The 22,494-nt window shown below is 38.4% G+C and overlaps 1 protein-coding gene across 9 annotated transcripts in view; it reads right to left on the minus strand.

The window, feature by feature from the left end:
• The window catches only part of LOC123556031 (filamin-C-like), a 60,647-nt gene extending 38,153 nt beyond the window's left edge, over window positions 1–22,494 (minus strand). For 2 of the 9 annotated variants that reach the window (XM_053547647.1, XM_053547645.1), the window contains exons 1-3: window positions 21,468–22,490; window positions 5,560–5,749; window positions 4,614–4,679 (exon numbers count right to left, since the gene is read on the minus strand). In XM_053547647.1, coding sequence (XP_053403622.1) covers window positions 4,614–4,679; window positions 5,560–5,749; window positions 21,468–21,777 — 566 coding nt within the window. In that variant the 5' untranslated portion in view covers window positions 21,778–22,490. Of the gene's footprint in view, window positions 1–4,613; window positions 4,680–5,559; window positions 5,750–21,467 lie in introns of all 9 variants that reach the window. The other 7 variants (XM_053547650.1, XM_053547651.1, XM_053547646.1 and 4 more) reach the window with 6 other exon arrangements.

The raw sequence follows: 22,494 nt of genomic DNA on the forward strand, positions 1-22,494 counted from the left end.
AATTACACCGGGATATCAAGGTCCTAAACGTTTTACATGATCTAGATTCAGGTTAGATGGAGAATTATATAGGGGTCTGGCCATGAACTTAAATAACCTTAGCCATTCTACTTCGAATATTCAAGCTATATACCAAACAGAAATTAAAGAAAACATAGACCTGATGAAAAAATGTCAAATGTATAAATTGGACTGTAATTATGTAAATATTTATTTTCTTCCGTCTTTTAATCAAATGTGTCAACTGCCTACATCTTAAAAAGATTTTGTCCATTCACTGGTCAGTTATCATAACAAGATCTGTGTCCTCAGGGGTCGGGAGATGACCAGATATAGAATTACGGACATTAAGAAAGTAATAACAGCAATTTTTGTCACAATATTGCTGTTTCACACGCGAAACTAGTGCTGAAATGATTACATGTATTTAAAGGAAAACAGGAAAATAGAAACAAGCATAGATTGTCACAAGATATATGCCAAACATTTCTATGGAAACTTTTAACCAAGCTCAGGTGTCTCGGTTGTTCTTTGTCTTGTGAATTGGACGACTGTTGTACGAAACTATCTTGTCATGTAGAAATACTATGTAAATATTTATTGCAAATGCATCAAAATGAAGAAATGTACCAGGTCTTTGAAAATGGAATTTTAAAGGCGTTGTGCTGTCCGAAAGTCTGGTCCCATTCGTGTAATCCTTTTCTCGGGATTTAGAGTTACATAAATGTTTTATATGATGTTCAATTTTCACATTTTTTTTCAATGATTAAAAACATCCGTCGTAAAGGAAGGATTGCTTAACTATATAGGCCTATATGGGTTCTATATGAAAACTATTGCCCATAACGCTGACTGAATTTTCAAAATTAAATTACTAATGAAAAATATATAGCATATTAAGGTAACATATACACTGACGAGATAAAGAAACGCCTCATTCAAACTCGGTATACAATTTTTCGTTAACCGTGATTCAAAATTAGAAAAGAACAATTCCATTCGCAAATTAGATGCTTTACAAGAATTTATGGTCAATAAGAAATCATTTCATTGTCGCATTAAGCTTAAATCTTGAATTTTAATAGCCCGGTCGGAGAAATTGCATTAGAAAAATCAGTAGCGCGTGTGGCCACCTCTGCTAGCAACCACAGCAGCAAGGCGACGCCTCATAGAGCCGCACCAGTTGCGTAACAGATACCGTGGGATTCTGGCCCACTCCTGGTGCAGCGCTGCTACCAGTTCCCGGACGTTTGCTGGCTGGGGTTGACGTTGGCGTAACCGCCGTCCGAGATAATCACACGCGTGTTCAATCGGATTGCAGTCCGGTGAACACGCCGGCCAAGGTAAAACATTAATGTTTCTAGCCTGTAGATAGTCCCTGGTGACGCGTGCAACGTGAGGTCGCGCGTTGTCGTGCTGATAGACTAATCCTTGACGTTGACGGAATAAAGGGACAACTACATGACGTAATATCTGGTCGATGTAAAGCCTGGCTGTGAGATTACCTTGGCAAACGACGAGTTGGGACTTAAACCTATGGTTGATTGCTGCCCACACCATTACTCCACCTCCACCGTAACGTTTGTGCTCCAAAACGCAATTGTTTACGTAGCGTTCATGGCGTCGTCTATAGACACGGATACGTCCGTCAGCGTTCCACAAGTTGAAACGCGACTCGTCACTGAACGCTACGTTCTGCCAACGCTGGCCGCGATGGTTGCGGGCCCAAATAAGACGTTAGTGACGGTGGCGTAACGTTAGAATTAGACCGCGGTAGGGCCTACGACAGGTCATTCCGCGTTCTCTGAGTCAATTTCTCACTGTATGTCGACTAATTGGACGTCCACGGTTACCTACAACTATACGTGACGTAGATTGCGCCGTCACAAATCTGTCACGTAAATGACGTTGACGTATATAATTATCCCGTCGTATTGACGTTACACGCGGTCTACCTGAACGTGGTCTATCGATAGACGTTCCCGTGTCTCTAACACGTCGAATAAGACGCACAATTGTCGAACGAGAGCCGTTAAAACGTCTAGCAACTTGTTCCTGCGTTCGCCCACATTCAAGCATAGCCAAAACCTGAGCCCTCTCTTCAGAATTCAGCCTCGGCATTACGAAACTAATGTTTTTTTTTCAGAGAATAGCTGAAAATATGGTTGTGTGTCGTATTACACATGTACATGTGCAAAAATCGTTCAATCAAACCACATGGTTTACATGCACGGACTGCACGAGGAAATCATGACCAGGTACATGAAGTGAACAAATGGCTGAATGAAATCGCGCGAGTTTTTGTTCACTGTGTTTGTCGGTCAGAGTACATGTAGATTTACTACATTTCACAACAATTAAAAGCGTTAGGAAAAAAATAACGCCAAATTTCAATGAGGCGTTTCTTTATCTCGTCAGTATACAAATCTTTAAAAACAAATAAAATCTAATAATTCTGATTTATATACGCCGTCGAGAAAACAAAATGGCTACCATTTTGACAAAATAACTTTCTCATTTTTAGTTGATTTAGAAAATTGGTTCGAGTATATCGAATTTACAGTTAATTTCAATAACTTTCTCATTCAGTCTAATTTAAACTTATTTTTCTGCAAAAATATGTGTCAACAATAAAGTAAGCTTTTATAGCATCATATAAACTACACAGGAAAACGTTTAAAACCCACAACCATGACAAACTATATAAAATAAAATTTATGTTGTTTTTACCAGTTGAGTAACTTTAACACATTGACTTTAAAATATATTCATCAAGTTAAACTTCAAACCGGTCTAGCTGGTTTTATTTACTCCAGTTTAAAGTCGGTGTTGTATATTAAATTATGCAGGGATGATACGCGGGAGATGTTCGCGCTTTCAAAAGGAAATTTCATTTTAAATCTGATGATAGATGGATGGGTAAATGAGTATAAGGTTCATCTGAATGATACACTTTCACTGAATGGGGATGTACATAGCACGGCCATGTATATAAGTTTAAACTTTAATGTTTGTTAAATTTATAGCCTTCTTAAACGATGACAGATCAGGTTAACCAAAAGGCGATCACAGATTAGATCTTTCGTTATTATTCCGATATACTGATGTGTATAAAGTTAAGAAATAATATATCTCATCCAGTGATTTGTCGTTGAATAAAATCATTGTTTGGAGTTCAGATGCGAAGAGGGCGCTGCCCGAGTTTATAATAATACGCATCTGAACGACAAACAATGATTTTATTCATGAGCAAATCACTAAATGAGATATATATTATTTCGATTCTAACACGTTATCAATGATTTTAAGTAGATCTACATTCTTGACGGCGTCCGTCAAAATTTTGCCTGTTTTTGTTGGTTTCTGTTTCAACTAGCCGCTATACCGTTTGACGCTATGACAATAATTGTGACGTCAGAGAATGAATTGTTGTAAAATAACACACAACATTCAACCTTCTTTGTTTAATATGAAAATGAATTAAGTTGTGTTAGAATTATCCTTTTAATTCCTACTTTTATAAACGTAGGTCATGTTGCTTCACATTTTTGAGCAAGGCTGCATCTATACAAATTTCAGAAGTCTATTTTTGAAAATACCCACTTTTTTACAAACGGTGAACTTGTAAACAGCCGATCAGATCTCTGCAAACATATTACAACTTGTCTGCATGAATCATGGATGGAAAATAAGTGCTTAATTTGTTTTGTCTTTAGTTTTGTTCACTATGTCCGGATTTCGAACCTTTGGCTTGGTTTACAAGTATATGGCTCGCGAAGGAGGATGAGACACGGGTGACATGGGCCCTTAGTAGCCTCAACTATATAATAATAGAATTACTTAACATCTGAATTGAGATTATGAAATAAAGTCAGATTAATGGCCAGTTTCTTTGTAAATACATGAAACATACAAGGTAGGCAACATTACCGCGATATATTAATGAGTTAATGGAATGTCACATTATACAGTAATAAACATCAGCCATAAAGATGAACTGGCACCACCGCAATTAAAACACAAACAAAGCTTTTAAATCACGTCACTTCAAGATTAATATATAGCCTTTATAATGAGATATAAAATAACGTGTATTTCATACAGCTGTTGCTCAGATTTCATTTATATTTACTATCTAAATAATAAATCCCTCACGTTGATTATCGTCTTATTCACCACGGTCCAGCGTTCAGATGCGTTGGAACTGAAGCACGAGGGCGTTATCAGGTATTGCCGTGGTAAATCTGACGGTAAACCACAAGAAGGTCTTGTTCATATTCCTTCTAACATGCCCATTAAAATATGATGATAAAACTTATGCTGAATTTCATTCATCCGATTACTAATTGACCGGACGGAACGTGGCTATTTGATGTCATAACTGACGTCATCTAATGTTCTTTTATCGGTCTACGCGTCAACCGTTGTTTATAGTAGATTATAAAACGCCTGACTTCCTTCTTTATTTAATATATCGTTGATCTACTGTTTTTAAGAACGAATGGTCTATGGAACTATTTGTAATGGAAACTTTCATCAGCCCATACACAGATCATCCTATTTCAGTGATAGTCTACCCTTCCCCAAATAAAAAAGAAATGCGTGTAACCTACCTATCTAGGGGGTTCAGGTGTTTCCAGTTGGGACTTAAACCTTTCTTGCAAAATTCTAATAAGGCACTGAAATAGAAAACAAAGTTTAAGGAGAATTTGAAAATCTACTGTCGATCCAATCTAAAGTTAAAGTTCGTTCGAAACTAACTGTTAGGCAAACACTTTACTAAAGTAAGTGATAAGGAAAATGGTAAGACACAGTTCCTTAGAGTTATCATAAAAAGTATGGTAAGAAGACTTTCATGTATTTTAGGTCCACCTGGTTGACCAAACTACTTTCAATTATTTCTCAAAGTCAACTAGATTATATTTAAATGCCGGAGTAATGATTTAATATGCTATCATACTCCGGTCGTCATACATCATTGTCAAAGCCGGAAAACAAAATTCTTATTGTCATTTACAAAAGCATGCGCGGATCCAGAGGGACCCCCTCCTGGAAAATCCAAGGAAATAAAGAAAAGGAGAGAAGAAGGAAAGAAAATGTTTTTTTCGAAAAGGCAACATTAGGACCGCATTCAAAATGTATGTGGCTGCTGCTACATACGACCAAGACATAATTCATATTCATGTTAATTATCTCAAAGAAACAAAGAATTTTACCTTTAAGAAAACTTAATTTTATTATTTTTCCCAAATTTAACAGGTGAGCTCATAAAAACGTGAAAATAAAGGGTATATTGTATATAAAACTGCTGTGGAAAAGGTATTCTTTAATGCTCCTAAAATGCCCCAAAATGCAGCCTGGAAATGAAGCGCTGAATTTCAAAATTTTCCCGGGGAAGGTGGGGGGAAGGGAGGGGCATGCCCCCGGACCCCCCTAACTGGTCGGTTACTTTTCTACTTCGGTCGGACCCCCTCTGAGAAAATTGGCTGGATCCGCGCTTGGAAAGTGTTAACCGTCGTAAGAATATTTCACTCTGGTACTGTTTATAAAAATCCTTACTGTAATGCTATCCCAGAGTTCCAGTCTGACGTCAGATTGGTCACGTGACATTCCGGAATGACAGCCTGAAGCCAAGCCAGTAACCAGCTTCTGTTTTGGAAATTGGATAATCCTATCTGGTACCGCAATACCAGTTGCCATAATAACGCTAAAATAAGTTTTGTGTTTCCTTCTGTTATATGACTACTGTCTGAAAATAAAAACAAGACAAAAGTTTTAACATAAAAATCCGTACATACATCCCGAAACAGAAATAAGCAATCCCTCTCCACTTTTAAAACATAAAACCTGAAAAGCTATTTCTACAAATTAAAATAAAGGATAAACGATCCATTTAGCCGAAATCAAATGAAGAATTATCAAACAAATTTATTGAAAGATATGGATCTATATTTCTAACGTCAGCATGAGTTATAAAAAAAACAAACTGCTATTTATATATCTACTAACTTTTTCACCCTGCTATTTATTGCATGTAATAAAAAAATTCTTTGTGTTTATATATTTATCATTACTTTTCTCAAAGAAGTTAATATTCTCTCATGACTCTGATCTTTTGACAATCTGATAGTTTTACAACTATACACACCATTATAGGATACATAATATTACAGACATTTGTAAATGCCCGTAAATTTCAGCAAAATATCTAATAAAGTTTGGAATGCATACCGTAGTCTTGTTATTGAAAATAAAATCAGATTCTCAAATAAGTGGTCATAACATATATTCCATATGCTATGCAACCAGGGGCTTGCACGTATGCATCAAGGGTTGTGGACATATTGTTGCACCTATGGAGGTCCAAACGAGGAAAATGATACTGTATCCACACCTATGATATCATGTGTACAAGCTGGTGTGAGCAGATTGATGGCAATAGGTCGAGTAAAAATATATTGTATTTAGGCATCGGGTTTGACTATCTGGCCGTAACGTCACTACGTTTCATCAGTCGTTGTTAAACGTGAGGAAATTGTCATTAAAACTTAAAAGAACTGGAAAAAATCAACGGCGTTTTGGCCGCCGTTATATAATTATTTTAAAATGTGTTACAAAACGATGTTAAAATAACAAAACAACAAAATAAACAATCCTTTTAATTGTTCAAAAATGTCCTGGAAGATTACAATTACGGATATACATGTATCTGATGCTCGTACAATACTCGATATAGTTTTCGTCTAACCTCTAAACTCTTGATTTTAACAATATGAATCATAACTGTAGTGCCCAAAATAGTAAATTAAATGTTAACAGTAACTGAAACCTTCAGTCAGTTCTAACGAGCAGATAATTGCAAGTTGCAATGTAGACTTTCGCCGCAAGTTAAATTTGTCCCACCCAAGTAATTTAGATTTTAGCCATTTCATCATTGTACTTAACAGCTATTTACAGCTGTAACCACTGGGTGTCCACAAATGTCAGCGGTCAGTAACACAACGCCATGGGCACTCTGCCCAATTGTCCGTGAAAGTATTACAATAATGCAATACATTACAATCTTCATTTTGACCTAAATTTTTCTACACTTTTGCAATGAGTGAAACGGAGAGAAATTATCTACAAAGTTAGCATACTCTTTGGATAATATGACCCAGTTTGCTTTCCATCATGCAATGCAATTTCCGAACGCTGGTTGGGGCGTTAGTTTCTAGTAATTCTTATTTGAAACATCAGGTTGAAACGCAAACGCATTTATAACTTAGAAAACTGAATCAAGCAAAAGTCTCGAAATGTTTACACCAGGATTTCTCCTCTCTTTCTCCAAGTCCCCTCCCTCCCCACCCCCCCCTCCCTCTCTCTCTCTCTCTCTCTCTCTCTCTCTCCCCTCCCCCCATCCCCCGTCGGATACCACTAAAACACACAAAACAACTAACTTTGTGTAGTTACTAAATAGTACAACATCGGGAAATAGGTAATACAAAGTTACATTATGAATGATTAAAAACATGAGACATCAAATGTAACAACCAAGTGTTAGCGTATCAAGCCATTATAATAGTTAATGGATCGTAAAGATTTTTTTGTATGAAATATATCAAAGTAATTGAGTAATAATGTGGACTTAATTGATGAATTATATGAATAATAAAAAGAATAACTAAACTACATGATGCTATCAGCTGTAAAATAGTACAATATTTTCAGAAAATATAACATACATATGTAAAGTAACTTCTTTTTTCTTATTTCGCTCAATGAGCCTATGTAGCAGAATACATACAACCTTATTCTACTCGCCTTTAATAATTAAAAGCATAAAGGCGTAACGTCATTCGGTATCTGGCCATGCATAAAAACACATTACGGCTCCAGTTGCAAAATTTCAATATTACGGTTACAAAATACATGAAATACAAAATACATGAAATTTGGGTTTGCAAAATTGATCGGTAACATGGAAATGTGGCTCGTATATTTCAAACTAATCCAATTTAAGGCAAAGAAAATTGGACAACTATGCCAAATATATGGAAACTGATTTGTGCTGTTATTACAGACTTATTACAAGATTATAAATGCTGGCATGAGACTTTGCCTTTCGGCATAAGAATCGAACTTCAAGTGGTTGACGTGTTTGCCACTTCAGAAAGCTACCTTATTGCTGAAATTCTATCATGTAGTCTTGTTTTTTTTTTGTTCTACTTTTAATGAATACTACAGCACCAACTTCCTCTCTTAATAGACCAAATCAGGTGCGGTAGGAAAGCTCACATGTCTCCATGTCGTATTAGTACAATGATGCAAAACAGCCATCATACATGTCTTGTTAGGTCTGTCACTTATAAATTTTCAACGAACAATAAATAATCGCTCATAAAAGTTATCTATTAAGCTTTCATTTAAAATGACTTATTAACAATTGTTCTTATGTGCCTATGACAATGTTATATGTCAAAACTTATGAATGGAGGGTTAATATTTTATGTAAAAACCTTTAATAACATATATCTTTGTTCCGTAGTTTCGTAGGAATGTTTTTCACAAAAACATGTTAGATCAAACATCACTTATGACGCTTTCATTTATAATTGCGAAAAGGAGTAAAATCAAATCCTGTGAAACTGGGCATGGACAAATCTATCTTATGCAATATTAGATTAAACATATAGTACACTGTCAAAATAAAATTGTTAACAAAATTGTAAACAAGAAATATCTATATCACAGAGGTCGTGAGAATACATTGGATGAGCGAAGGTAATACTGGTTTTCCGATAGAAATATGTTAAACTGGTATATCTGTCACAAAACGTTTGCTTTAAAATTTCATTTTTGTGTTTTTCCCCAAAACCTTGTGGTCTCGTGTTGTCTGTATGGGCGACTCTTCTTCGAATTTTATTATATGTTGTTCATTGTAAGCATGCTAATCGCTTAAAATATTTAGGACTGGGTAAGGACTTTTCGGACATATACTGTAGTATTTTTGCTGATGTTATAACATAGTGTTTTAGAAACAGATTATGTCTCTCAGTCACTTGTTCGACAACATGTTCCTGAAATGGGAATTGGTGTATTTAATGTCACTTTTTAAAAAAGATATTTGACAGCTTTTCTCTTTGATGTGCGCGGTAGTAGGTGTTCCAGGCATGTATGTGTAGTATTAGAACTGTTTTTTAAAAACAAACACCTCCGTGGCCGGGTGGTTTAGGTAGCTGACTTCAAATCACTTGCCACTCACAGTTGTAGGTCTGAGACCTCGCTTTGACAGTAGAATTCTTTCATGAGAGGATTAGAAGCCATCTAGCCGACTTACGGAAAACGGGTGGTTCTACCCAAGCATCATGATTTCAAACTGTTACTCATGCGGGATGCATTGGGAAACACGGTTTCGCTAAAACATTCCAGCTGTATATTTATTGTCATTCTAAAGTGAATAAAATCTTCCACAGCGGGATATAAAAACATAATAAATATTTTGACAAGTTTACTTTAAGAAACCTTTATTTATTACATTTTGATTACTAAACTTAAAGCTATTTTGTATTATTATTCATGATACGCCATGGACCTTGAATTTCAATAAGCCCACAACTGTAAGGAGTACAGCCCAAAATGAATGTTTATGAGGGAAACTATTAATGAAAACTGTGGGCGGTGGTATGTTTGTACACAGCAAAATAGCTACATTTTCTCCACGAGATACATTGTTTCTTTGATTTAAAATTATATAATTTAAAACAAATTTCAACGAGAAAAAAAGTATTCCTTTGTGGAACGTATTTCTCTCCAACAAAAAGCAAATGCTTCTGTGAAAAAATGACTTGTCTTTAAAAAGAAAACGAATTTTCCTGTGAAATAAAAAACAACGAACATCTCTGTAAAAATGCATTTCTCTGTGAAAGAGATGATGAGACACTGCACTGATTACGAATAACTTATCACATCTGATGTACAAATAAAAAATATTTTACTTTCTTTTCTTATTTTCAATAATCTTGTATCAAGATCATTATTTACTTTAATGTGATTTGCTATTTTTCATTCACCATTGCTCATACAGCACTGTATGTATTTTTACTGATATTTTCCCCTGATCATATAAATTATTCACTAAGCTTCAAAATATGCTTCACACGGCTGAATATAAAGGTTTCACACACATTGAATAACAAGAAGGTAATTCGCTAAATTTAAATGCGATTTCTTTCACCTGATGCTAATTCTATATGCAAAGCGCACCGAGAAAGGGGAAGTGTCTTTAAACCGATATGATGTCAGCAAATTTTCTAAAATGTCACTGTTGACATATCACAGCTATCTTGCATTATATATGATAAGCATATTGTATCTAATCTTTTTTCTTCCACCCGTAATTTTTACTTTACTCTCAGCAATGGCAGAGTAAGATGCCAGCCCTGCAAGGACAGTTAAGTGTTCAGTATATTTTACGACACAACCTTCAGAGTAAACAACAGCTACATCAACAAACAAAGCAGTTTTCTGTTATATCTTTCCACTGCATGACGGAGGCTCCGGTTGTGTTTGCTATGTTCAGTGTTTGCGGGTTGTGGCTCTGGTTGTGTTTGCTATGCTCAATGTTAGTGGATTGAGGCTTTAGCTGTGTTTGCTATGCTCAGTGTTTGCGAGTTGTAGCGCTGGTTGTGTTTGCTATGTTCAAAGTTTGCAGACGGAGGCTCCGGTTGTGTTTGCTATGCTCAGTGTTAGCGGGTTGTGGCTCTGGTTGTGTTTGCTATGTTCAGTGTCTGCGGGTCGTGGCTCTGGTTGTGTTTGCTATGTTCAGTGTTTGCGGGTTGTGGCTCTGGTTGTGTTTGCTATGCTCAATGTTAGTGGATTGAGGCTCTAGCTGTGTTTGCTATGCTCAGTGTTTGCGAGTTGAGACTCTGATTGTCTTTGCTATGCCCAATGTTTGCGGGTTGAGGCTTTGGTTGTGTTTGCTATGCCCAGTGTTTGCGAGTTGTTGCTCTGGTTGTGTTTGCTATGCTCAATGTTTGCAGGTTGTGGCTCTGGTTGTTTTTGCTATGTTCAGTGTTTGCGGGTTGTGGCTCTGGTTGTGTTTGCTATGCTCAATGTTAGTGGATTAAGGCCCTAGCTGGCTGTGTTTGCTATGCTCAGTTTTTGCGGGTTGTGGCTCTGGCTGTGTTTGCTCTGGCTGTGTTTGGTATGTTCAATGTTTGCGGGTTGTTGCTCTGGTTGTGTTTGCTATGCTCAATGTTTGCGGGTTGAGGCTCTGGTTGTGTTTGCTATGCTCAATGTTTGCGGGTTGTGGCTTTGGTTGTGTTTGCTATGCTCAATGTTAGTGGATTGAGGCTCTAGCTGTGTTTGCTATGCTCAGAGTTTGCGGGTTGTGGCTCTGGTTGTGTTTGCTATGTTCAATGTTTGCGGACGGGGACTCTGGTGGTGTTTGCTATGCTCAATGTTTGCGGGTTTGTGGCTCTGGTTGTGTTTGCTATGCTCAATGTCTGCGGGTTGTGGCTCTGGTTGTGTTTGCTATGCTCAATGTTTTGCGGGTTGTGGCATGGTTGTGTTTGCTATGCTCAATGTTAACGGGTGAGGTTGTGGTTGTCTTTGCTATGACCAATGTTTGCGTGTTGAGACTCTGATTGTGTTTACTTTGCTCAGTGTTTGTGAGCAGTGGCTATAGTTCTGTTTGCTCAGTATTTGCAAGTTGTTGCTCTGGTTGTGTTTACTATGCTAAATGTAAGCAGGCGGAGGCTCTGGTGGTGTTTGCTATGCTAAGTGTTTGCGGGCTGTGGCTGTGGTTGTGTTTCCTATGCTCAGTAGTGTTAGCGGGTTGTGGCTCTTGTTGTGTTTGCTAAGCTCACTGTTAGTGGATCGAGGCTCTAGCTGTGTTTGCTATGCTCCGTTCTTGCTGGCTGTGGCTCTAGCTGTGTTTGTTATGCTCAGTGTTTGTGGGCTGTGGCTCTGGTTGTGTTTAGTATGTGTAATGTTAGCGGGTGGGGGCTGTGGTAATGTTTGCACATTGAGACTCTGGTTGTGTTTGCTATGCTCATTGTTTGCGGGCTGTGGCTCTAGCTGTGTTTGCTATGCTCATTGTAAGTGGATTGAGGCTCTAGCTGTGTTTTGCTATGCTCAATGTTAGTGGATTGGGGCTCTAGCTGTGTTTGTTATGCCCAGTGCTTGCAGGTTGTGGCTCTAGCTGTGTTTGCTATGCTCATTGTTAGTGGATTGAGGCTCTAGCTGTGTTTGCTATGCTGATTGTTTGCGGGTTGTGGTTCTAGCTGTGTTTGCTATGCTCATTGTTATTGGATTGAGGCTCTAGCTGGGTTTGCTATGCTCATTGTTAGTGGATTGAGGCTCTATCTGTGTTTGCTATGCTGATTGTTTGCGGGTTGTGGTTCTAGCTGTGTTTGCTATGCTCATTGTTAGTGGATTGAGGTTCTAGCTGTGTTTGCTATGCTCATTGTTTAGCTGTGTTTGCTATGCTCATTGTTTGCGGGCTGTGGCTCTAGCTGTGTTTGCTATGCTCACAGCTTGCGGGTTGTGGCTCTAGCTGTGTTTGCTATGCTCACTGTTAGTGGATTGAGGCTCTAGCTGTGTTTGCTATGCTCATTGTTTGCGGGCTGTGGCTCTAGCTGTGTTTGCAATGCTCAGAGCTTGCGGGTTGTGGCTCTAGCTGTGTTTGCTATGCTCATTGTTAGTGGATTTAGGCTCTAGCTGTGTTTGCTATGCTCATTGTTAGTGGATTGAGGCTCTAACTGTGTTTGCTATGCTCATTGTTAGTAGATTGAGGCTCTAGCTGTGTTTGCTATGCTCATTGTTAGAGGATATAGGCTCTAGCTGTGTTTGCTATGCTCATTGTTAGTGGATTGAGGCTCTAGCTGTGTCTGCTATGCACAGTGTTTGCGGGCTGTGGCTCTAGCTGTGTTTCCTATGCTCATTGTTAGTGGATATAGGCTTTAGCTGTGTTTGCTATGCACAGTGCTCGCGGGACGTGGCTCTAGCTGTGTTTGCTATGCTCAATGTTTGGTGGCTGTGGCTCTGGTTGTGTTTGCTATGCTCAATGTTAGCGGGTGGAGGCTGTGGTTGTCTTTGCTATGCCCAATGTCTGCGTGTTGAGACTCTGGTTGTGTTTGCTATGCTCAGTGTTTGCGGGCTGTGGCTCTGGCTGTGTTTGCTATGCTCAATATTTGTGGTCTGTGGCTCTAGTTGATTTTGCTATGCTCAATGTTAGTGGGTGGAGGCTGTGGTTGTCTTTGCTATGTTCAATGTTTGCGGGTTGAGATTCTGGTTGCGTTTGCTATGCTCAGTGTTTGCGGGCTGAGGCTCTGGTTGTGTTTGCTATGTTCAGTGTTTGCGGGTTGTGGCTCTGGTTGTGCTTGCTATGCTCAATGTTAGCGGGTGGAAGCTGTGGTTGTGTTTGCTATGCTCACTGTTTGCGGGTTGAGGCTCTGATTGTGTTTGCTATGCTCAATGTTTGCGGGCTGTGGCTCTGGTTGTGCTTGTTATGCTCAGTGTTTGCGGGTTGAGGCTCTGATTGTGTTTGCTATGTTCAGTGTTAGCGGGTTGTGGCTCTGGTAGTGTTTGCTATGCTCAATGTTTGCGGGTTGCGGCTCTGGTTGTGTTTGCTATGCTCAATGTTTGTGGGTTGTGGCTCTGGTTGTGTTTGCTATGCTCAGTGTTTGCGGGTTGAGGCTCTGGTTGTGTTTGCTATGTTCAGTGTTTGCGGGGTGACACTCTGGTTGTCTTTGCTATGCCCAATGTTTGCCGGTTGAGGCTCTGGTTGTGTTTGCTATGCTCAGTGTTTGCGAGTTGTTGCTTTAGTTGTGTTTGCTATGCTCAATGTTTGCAGGTTGAGGCTCTGGTTGTTTTTGCTATGTTCAGTGTTAGCGGATGGAGGCTTTGGTTGTGTTTGCTATGTTCAGTGTTTGCGGGCTGTGGCTCTGGTTGTGTTTGCTATGCTCAATGTTTGCGGGTTGAGGCTCTGGTTGTGTTTGCTATGTTCAGTGTTTGCGAGTTGAGGCTCTGATTGTGTTTGCTATGCTCAACGTATGCGGGCTGTGGCTCTGGTTGTGCTTGCTATGCTCAGTGTTTGCGGGTTGAGGCTCTGGTTGTGTTTGCTCTGTTCAGTGTTAACGGGTTGTGGCTCTGGTTGTGTTTGCTATGCTCAATGTTTGCGGGTTGAGGCTCTGGTAGTGTTTGCTATGTTCAGTGTTTGCTGGTTGAGACTCTGATTGTCTTTGCTATGCCCAATGTTTGCGGGTTGAGGCTCTGGTTGTGTTTGCTATGTTCAGTGTTTGCGAGTTGAGGCTCTGATTGTGTTTGCTATGCTCAATGTATGCGGGCTGTGGCTCTGGTTGTGCTTGCTATGCTCAGTGTTTGCGGGTTGTTGCTTTGGTTGTGTTTGCTATGTTCAATGTTTGCGGGTTGTGGCTCTGGTTGTGTTTGCTATGCTCAATGTTTGCGAGTTGAGGCTCTAGCTGTGTTTGCTATGTTCAGTGTTTGCGGGTTGAGACTCTGATTGTCTTTGCTATGCCCAATGTTTGCAGTTGAGGCTCTAGTTGTGTTTGCTATGTTCAGTGTTTGCGAGTTGTGGCTCTGGTTGTGTTTGCTATGTTCAGTGTTTGCGGATTGGGATTCTGATTGTCTTTGCTATGCCCAATGTTTGCAGGTTGAGACTCTGGTTGTGTTTGCTATACTCAGTGTTTGCGAGTTGTTGCTCTGGTTGTGTTTGCTATGTTCAATGTTTGCGTGTTGTGGCTCTGGTTGTTTTTGCTATGTTCAGTGTTTGCGGGTTGTGGCTTTGGTTGTGTTTGCTATGTTCAGTATTTGCGGGTTGTGACTCTAGTTGTGGTTGCTATGCTCAATGTTTGCGAGTTGTGGCTGTGGTTGTGTTTGCTATGCTCAGTGTTCGCGGGTGGAGGCTCTGGTTGTGTTTGCTATGCTCAGTGTTTGCGGGAGGAGGCTCTGTTTGTGTTTGCTATGCTCAATGTTAGCGACTGGAGGTTCTGGTTGTGTAAGCTTTGATCAATGTTTGCAGGTTGTGGCTCTGGTGGGGTTGCTATGGTCAATGTTTGCGGGTTGTGGCTGTTGTTGTCTTTGCTATGCCCAGTGTTAGCGGGTGGAGGCTCTGGTTGTGTTTGCTATGCTCAATGTATGCGGGCTGTGGCTGTGGTTGTGTTTGCTATGCTCAATGTTAGCGGGTGGAGGCTCTGGTTGTGTTTGCTGTGTTCAGTGTTTGCGAGTTGTGGCTCTGGTTGTGTTTGCTATGTTCAGTGTTTGCGGGTTGAGACTCTGATTGTCTTTGCTATGCCCAATGTTTGCGGGTTGAGGCTCTGGTTGTGTTTGCTATGTTCAGTGCTTGCGAGTTGTGACTCTGGTTGTGTTTGCTATGCTCAGTGTTTGCGGGTTGAGACTCTGATTATCTTTGCTATGCCCAATGTTTGCGGGTTGAGGCTCGGGTTGTGTTTGCTATACTCAGTGTTTGTGAGTTGTTTTTCTGGTTGTTTTTGCTATGTTCAGTGTTTGCGGGTTGTGGCTTTGGTTGTGTTTGCTATGTTCAGTATTTGCGGGTTGTGGCTCTAGTTGTGGTTGCTATGCTCAATGTTTGCGAGTTGTGGCTGTGGTTGTGTTTGCTATGCTAATTGTTCGCGGGTGGAGGCTCTGATTGTATTTGCTATGCTCAATGTATGCGGGCTGTGGCTCTGGTTGTGCTTGCTATGCTCAGTGTTTGTGGGTTGTTGCTTTGGTTGTGTTTGCTATGTTCAATGTTTGCGTGTTGTGGCTCTGGTTGTTTTTGCTATGCTCAATGTTTGCGAGTTGAGGCTCTAGCTGTGTTTGCTATGTTCAGTGTTTGCGAGTTGTGGCTCTGGATGTGTTTGCTATGTTCAGTGTTTGCGGGTTGAGACTCTGATTGTCTTTGCTATGCCCAATGTTTGCGGGTTGAGGCTCTGGTTGTGTTTGCTATGTTCAGTATTTGCGAGTTGTGGCTCTGGTTGTGTTTGCTATGTTCAGTGTTTGCGGGTTGAGACTCTGATTGTCTTTGCTATGCCCAATGTTTGCAGGTTGAGGCTCTGGTTGTGTTTGCTATACTCAGTGTTTGCGAGTTGTTGCTCTGGTTGTGTTTGCTATGTTCAATGTTTGCAGGTTGAGGCTCTGGTTGTTTTTGCTATGTTCAGTGTTTGCTGGTTGTGGCTTTGGTTGTGTTTGCTATGTTCAGTATTTGCGGGTTGTGGCTCTAGTTGTGGTTGCTATGCTCAATGTTTGCGGGTTGTGGCTGTGGTTGTGTTTGCGATGCTCATTGTTCGCGGGTGGAGGCTCTGGTTGTGTTTGCTATGCTCAGTGTTTGCGGGAGGAGGCTCTGTTTGTGTTTGCTATGCTCAATGTTAGCGACTGGAGGTTCTGGTTGTGTAAGATTTGATCAATGTTTGCGGGTTGTGGCTCTGGTGGGGTTGCTATGCTCAATGTTTGCAGGTTGTGGCTGTTGTTGTCTTTGCTATGCCCAGTGTTAGCGGGTGGAGGCTCTGGTTGTGATTGCTATGCTCAATGTATGCGGGTTGTGGCTGTGGTTGTGTTTGCTATGCTCAATGTTAGCGGGTGGAGTTTCTAGTTGTGTTTGCTATGCCCAGTGTTAGCGGGTGGAGATTCTGGCTGTGTTTGCTATGCTCAATTATATCGGATGAAAATACAAACTTGGCCGCCATTTTGTTTCTTTGGCAATACTAATAAAAAAATCAAATTAAAATCATTTCTTAACTTACTGTAAAATATACAATGATTTCCACAATCATTTTCATTCCAGATAGTGTCAACTCTCCCTCTGCTTTATCTTTAATAACATTAAATTATAGCAAGAAACTAATTAAAATAGATATTTTTAAGATGACTGCCCGCACGAAACATCAAACTTATGCAGTGTTTAAACGATTATGAAGGAGGTTTAAAATCAGGTTTATAATTTGTGGGAGCAGAAAAAAATATACTTGCAATTTAATCCGTTAAACATGCATGGTAAAGATGACTAAATACCGTGATAGTCGGTCTTACATCAGTCATTTCAGGTTTCAGGCCGCTATACACCGGCAATATGGAGAGATTGTGCTCCTTACATTTATATACCAACCAGTCCAGTTTCAAACCAAATACTCTTTGTACTACTGTGTCGGTTTTCTTACACTCACACCCACAAAAAGTAGATTGATTGCACAAAACATAATATTGACAGACGGTTAAAACCTAATCGATTACTTTTCTTTTGTAAGTAGCTTGATGACATAACCGGCTAAAGACTTAAGTCTCCTTTTCACGCAGGTGATAGGAAAATATTTTAATAGCTTAAATATCCTAAATCTTTGCTATTTGTAAATTGTTTTCTTTAATGTTAAACAAGTTGTTTTTCACGCCTTAAGGATAGTTTATATGTATTTGAATGATTGTGTCATTAGATTGTTGTTTTGTGTTCAGTGTCGTTCAAAACAAACGTTAAAAGATGTTGAACTGGCGTAGTTTACTGTCCCATGTTAAATATATATAACCCAACACAGCAAGCATATTTTACAAACATGCTTACATATTTCCGTACAAATGGTAAATATGATTGATGGATTCATACACTCAGAAATCTAACTAAATTTTTACGTTCAGTCAAATTCCTACACTCAGAACTATAACCAATTTCCCTAAACTCAAATATGTAACCGGATTTGCTATACTCAGAAATCCAGCCAAATTCCTGCACTCGGAAATTAAGCAAAATTCCTACTCAGAAATCCATCCAATTTTATACACTCGGAAATTTAGCCAAAAAGCAGTCATCATGTTAGAAAATGCACCCGGTATCAATTACAAATGCACTCCCATTAAATCGTCTATTTTCAAAGATATAATATATAATACAAACGTGAATAAAGTGCAAATCATTCAGTGATAGTTGCACTAGACCATAAACTATTTTGGGAACATAAATGAGTATGTATATGAGTATACAATGTATATGCAAATTAATTATAATGAATTAAGGTTTATTAGACTAATGTCAAAACATATCATCCATTTAACTTTAGTTTTTCATGTAACAAGTTTGTATCATGGTTTAATGTGTGTTTTAGTTGTGTCTGCCGTTGATTTATTTTATATAATAATGGGTTCAGTTCAGTTCATTTCCACAACATACAACTGACAATATGCCATACAAAGTCCTAAGGTGGGAGACAAATGGCTTATTTTTTTGTTGGATTTAACAACGCACCGACACAATTATAGGTCATATGGCGACTTCCCAACATTGAACGAAGACCCCAGGTGCCCCTCCGTGCAATATTTCATCACAAGCGGGCACCTGGACAGAACGACCGACCTTCCGTAAGCCAGCTGGACGGATTCCTCATATGAAGAATTCAACGCCCCGAGTGAGGCTCGAACCCACATCGGTGAGGGGCAAGTAATTTGAAGTCAGCGACCTAACCACTCGGCCACGGAGGCCCTAACAAATGGCTTATTGGTGATGAAAGTATAAATTAACATTTAAACAGACTGCATGTTTGTGTGAAGCCCGTCAATATAAAGAGTTCCAACCCGCCGCCCCACCACCCGTCCCCGAGACATTAGTTGTGACGTTAGTACGAGTGACACTGGACCGCAGACTTACAGGTCTATAAACAATATCAGTGCTATCAATATCATGTTTAAACATGCATTATTCAATAAAATGCTTTGTAAAAGGCAATCCTTAAACAAATAGATGTTTATAGTTTATCTACGTGTTGTTTTTATTGACTTGGGAATGATACAGATATTTATACATGTTTCTTCAATTGTTAAAATCTACGTCATATCCACCCACCTACAGTCAGATGATCGTTTTAACCAGGCAACCCATATGCACATTTTTGTCTCATAGTTATGAATTTCACCAAATGTTCACCGAAAGAAATTATCTAAAAACAACAGAGAAACCCTCTCCTTTAAAACACATACCTGGCCGATTAATTAAATGATCAAGTTGTCTGCCTGGACGCACTTATTCAATACAGGCTTCGTGAATCAATAAAAAGATGTTGATTTATCCGTAGCATTTGATGAAATACAATGCCCGACAATTACCTTAGCAATTATATGCGTTATCCCCTATCTGTAATCATTACAATTATTTTTCTTGCGGTGTCTTATCATATTGACAAATCAGCACATTTTTCATCAGTCCACCATTTACACTGATATTAAGATAAAAATATAAATGTAGTTATATAATGTTGACATAGTAAGCTTTTCAAAATCGTGCTTAAGAATGTCTCTGTAAACGCGACAAGTTGAAAATTTTTGTATTTATAAAACAAAATTGAGTATATATTGCAGTGCACATGTGGGCGTATATTTGACGAACACTTTTGAGGACAGCATACACTATATCATTCATTTAACCACAGTTCAAGTATGCGGTGCTTTGAAATTAGATTATTCAAATTTAGTGACTACCGCCTCTATGAATAAAAAATACAGTTTTCAGTATAAAGTCCGTAACCTTGTTGGAAATAACGTAAGCGAACGTTAATGTACATGTATTAACGGCGGAAATTCCCGACATACTAGTATCTCTGAGGTTTATTTAACTTAAGATGATTCGATTTAATCTAGATTTAAAAAAAATCTCTTCGAAGAGATGAATGATAGGCATGAATCTATGACAATCTATGAGTTGTCAATATTTATGTTTTATTTCTATTTTTTTCTATATTAAAATCACAGTTTTTATCTTTTTTCGTTCGCTGTAAGTGTTCTTGTCAGCACTTACCACTGGTTCAACACAGTTCATTAACCTGTAGGAACAAAACTATCGATTACGCGCGAATTTTCGTCACAGACCGAAGAATTTACAAAAAAATGCAAAAATACTACATTACTGTGTATATATAAGTATTGCATTTTTAACAAGAGGTTAGACACTAAGGTTTTAATATTGAAGAGAGTAAACTTCGCAGACGGCTTCCTAAAAATAACTTGCAATAAGAATGTGCTCGGTTTGACTATAAAAATTGAACATGCTCTAAACCGAATGACCGGATGGTACATTAGTGACAATAACCGGATGGTACATTATTAACAGGAAATATATAATATCATTATGTGTTTCCTTCCTATAACCGATATGTTGTTCCCGTTAAATACAGTTATTACGAGATTATTATACGAGATCGTCGCTCAAGAGCTCGAATTCCTCAACGTTTAAAGTCTGAAATTTAGACTTAGGCCTTAAATCGGTGAATATTCAGTTTGCAAGAACTTTGTTTTTAGCAAAAAATATACAAATGGGTTTTGACAGAGCTGTCTGTAGCAGTAGAAAGCGCATTCAAGTTAAGTGCTAATATAACAATGATAAGCAAAAATAAAATTATGGGTTTAAAACATTGATCACGGGTCCAGATTCATCCTAGCTAATATACCTTTCTTAAACAGTTCAATTAAATTACTTTTCATAAGATGTCCGATGAAATATATGGACTTATAGGTAAGCTAGTAATAAGTCACATAGAGTATGTTAGATTTTTAATACTCCTAAAATTGTCTTATATCAGTGTTTTTTTCCCATTTTTCTGGATGAACGGGTGAGCAAGAACATTAAATTAAATTAAAAATGGATTACGTCTGAACTAATATAACGGATGTCAAAAAGTAAATAAATTCGACCGCCACATTCAGTCCATTTAGTGCTTTGATTATCGACCCCTTTGGTCACATATTACATTGACAACTGAGACTTTTAGACTCACCATTCTATGGCGCTTCCTAGGTACTAGGGACACATTGTTTACAGAAATGAGGATTTTTCGACCTTTCAGGCGTTAAATGATACATTGTAAAATTATAGCACATGCAACACGGACAATTTATCTACATTAACGTTGTTTACTAAACTGGTGGTAAACATGCCGAAGACGTTTTAAATTACAATTGATAACAATTTGGTATTACATGAAAAACGACAGTTTATCACGTAGCTTAGCTGACATTTAACTGCCTTTCTTTCAGTAAATATCGAATGTTTTTTGTACACGTAAAGTTTGCATTATTGGGCGTTTTTCAAACTATGTTCATGTAGGAGTGTTTTGAATGTACCACATAATACTCTTTAATCGTTTACGCAATGCTACACTTCTTTGCAGACATGATGATCTGTTCGGTTTATTTCAAACTACTATGCATTTTGCATATGTACATAAAGCAAACATATATTACAAAAGATACGTGTTACTGATAAAATCACTCAAGTGAGTTAAATAAGCAGGCTGCCCACTACCATGATCCCAAGCCCCCTGGTCCCAAGCCCCGACGTGTACATTGTAAATGCGGTTGTAAAGAAGTTTTAAAGAGGCTTTCCGATATTTGGAAAAATCTTAGAAATAAGAGAAACACGAAAAATACGTAATGACTGACACGGTCATACCAAGCTGAGATATCTAAATAAATCAGTATTACTATATACGTACCGATATTTATAAGTGTGACATTGTCCTTTGCAATAGCATCCAGGGCTAGTGTAATGTTGTGCAGCTTCTCGTGATTGTGTGAAGGGTTTTGGACAGCACCTGGTAGTTTCTCTCTTTGTAATATCTCTACAAGTGCCACCAAAAGGACCCCATCCGCAAAATCAGTCCGTAAGTCAAATATCGACAGGCCTCTACTCTTCAACTGCTCATTTACCCAATTTTTAAAAGTATTTCTTTGAATTTCCATCCATTGTGAACTGCTGGATACATTTAAATGAGGAATCCCCCCATTCACAATTAGAGATGACATGTTTAGTTAAATCCAATCACTATTTGTAAATCAATACTATTAATCAAGCTAACTGATCTTCCATTATATCACAAAACGCCTATTTATTCCAGATTTTAATCGACAGATTGTCGTTTTGCAACATTTTTGTTTGGAGTCAAATTTCACTTAAGCGATGTAGTCCGCTCACACCTTATGGTGTAAAGTTAACCCTTAACACTGCTTTGAACTTTTACATCTTATAAAACACCAGGCTCGATTTCAAACAAAATAAGAAAACAATTGTTTCACCATGTGCACAAATTAAACGACTTTATATGCATCGAAAATTATGACCCTTTATTGCATTAACTCACACAGCGAAATAGTTTTGAACTTATTAATGTTAAAATATTTTAATTTTATGCAACCATAACTTTACATCTAGACCTCTTTAACAGGCAAAACTCAGAGACCGTTTCAAAGCACGTCGAGCGCAAGGTCTGCATGAATGAATTTTCATGTTTAATCCATAAACGAAAAGGAGAGAAATAACTGAAATAATTTACAATTTTACCAGACAAATTTGACAACCGCAGTATTATCCAACCCCGAATATTTCTTATGCATGAAAAATGTATCATCAATAAAAATCCACGGTCACTCAGCCATAACGTTCAAGTTTTCACATTCACTTTCATAAATAATATCAGCATACACATCTATATTTTGTCCGTAGTAGTTCGTTTCGCTTCCCTG

This window comes from Mercenaria mercenaria, chromosome 7 (genome assembly GCF_021730395.1).
Source record: "Mercenaria mercenaria strain notata chromosome 7, MADL_Memer_1, whole genome shotgun sequence".
Taxonomy (NCBI): Eukaryota; Metazoa; Mollusca; class Bivalvia; order Venerida; family Veneridae; genus Mercenaria; species Mercenaria mercenaria.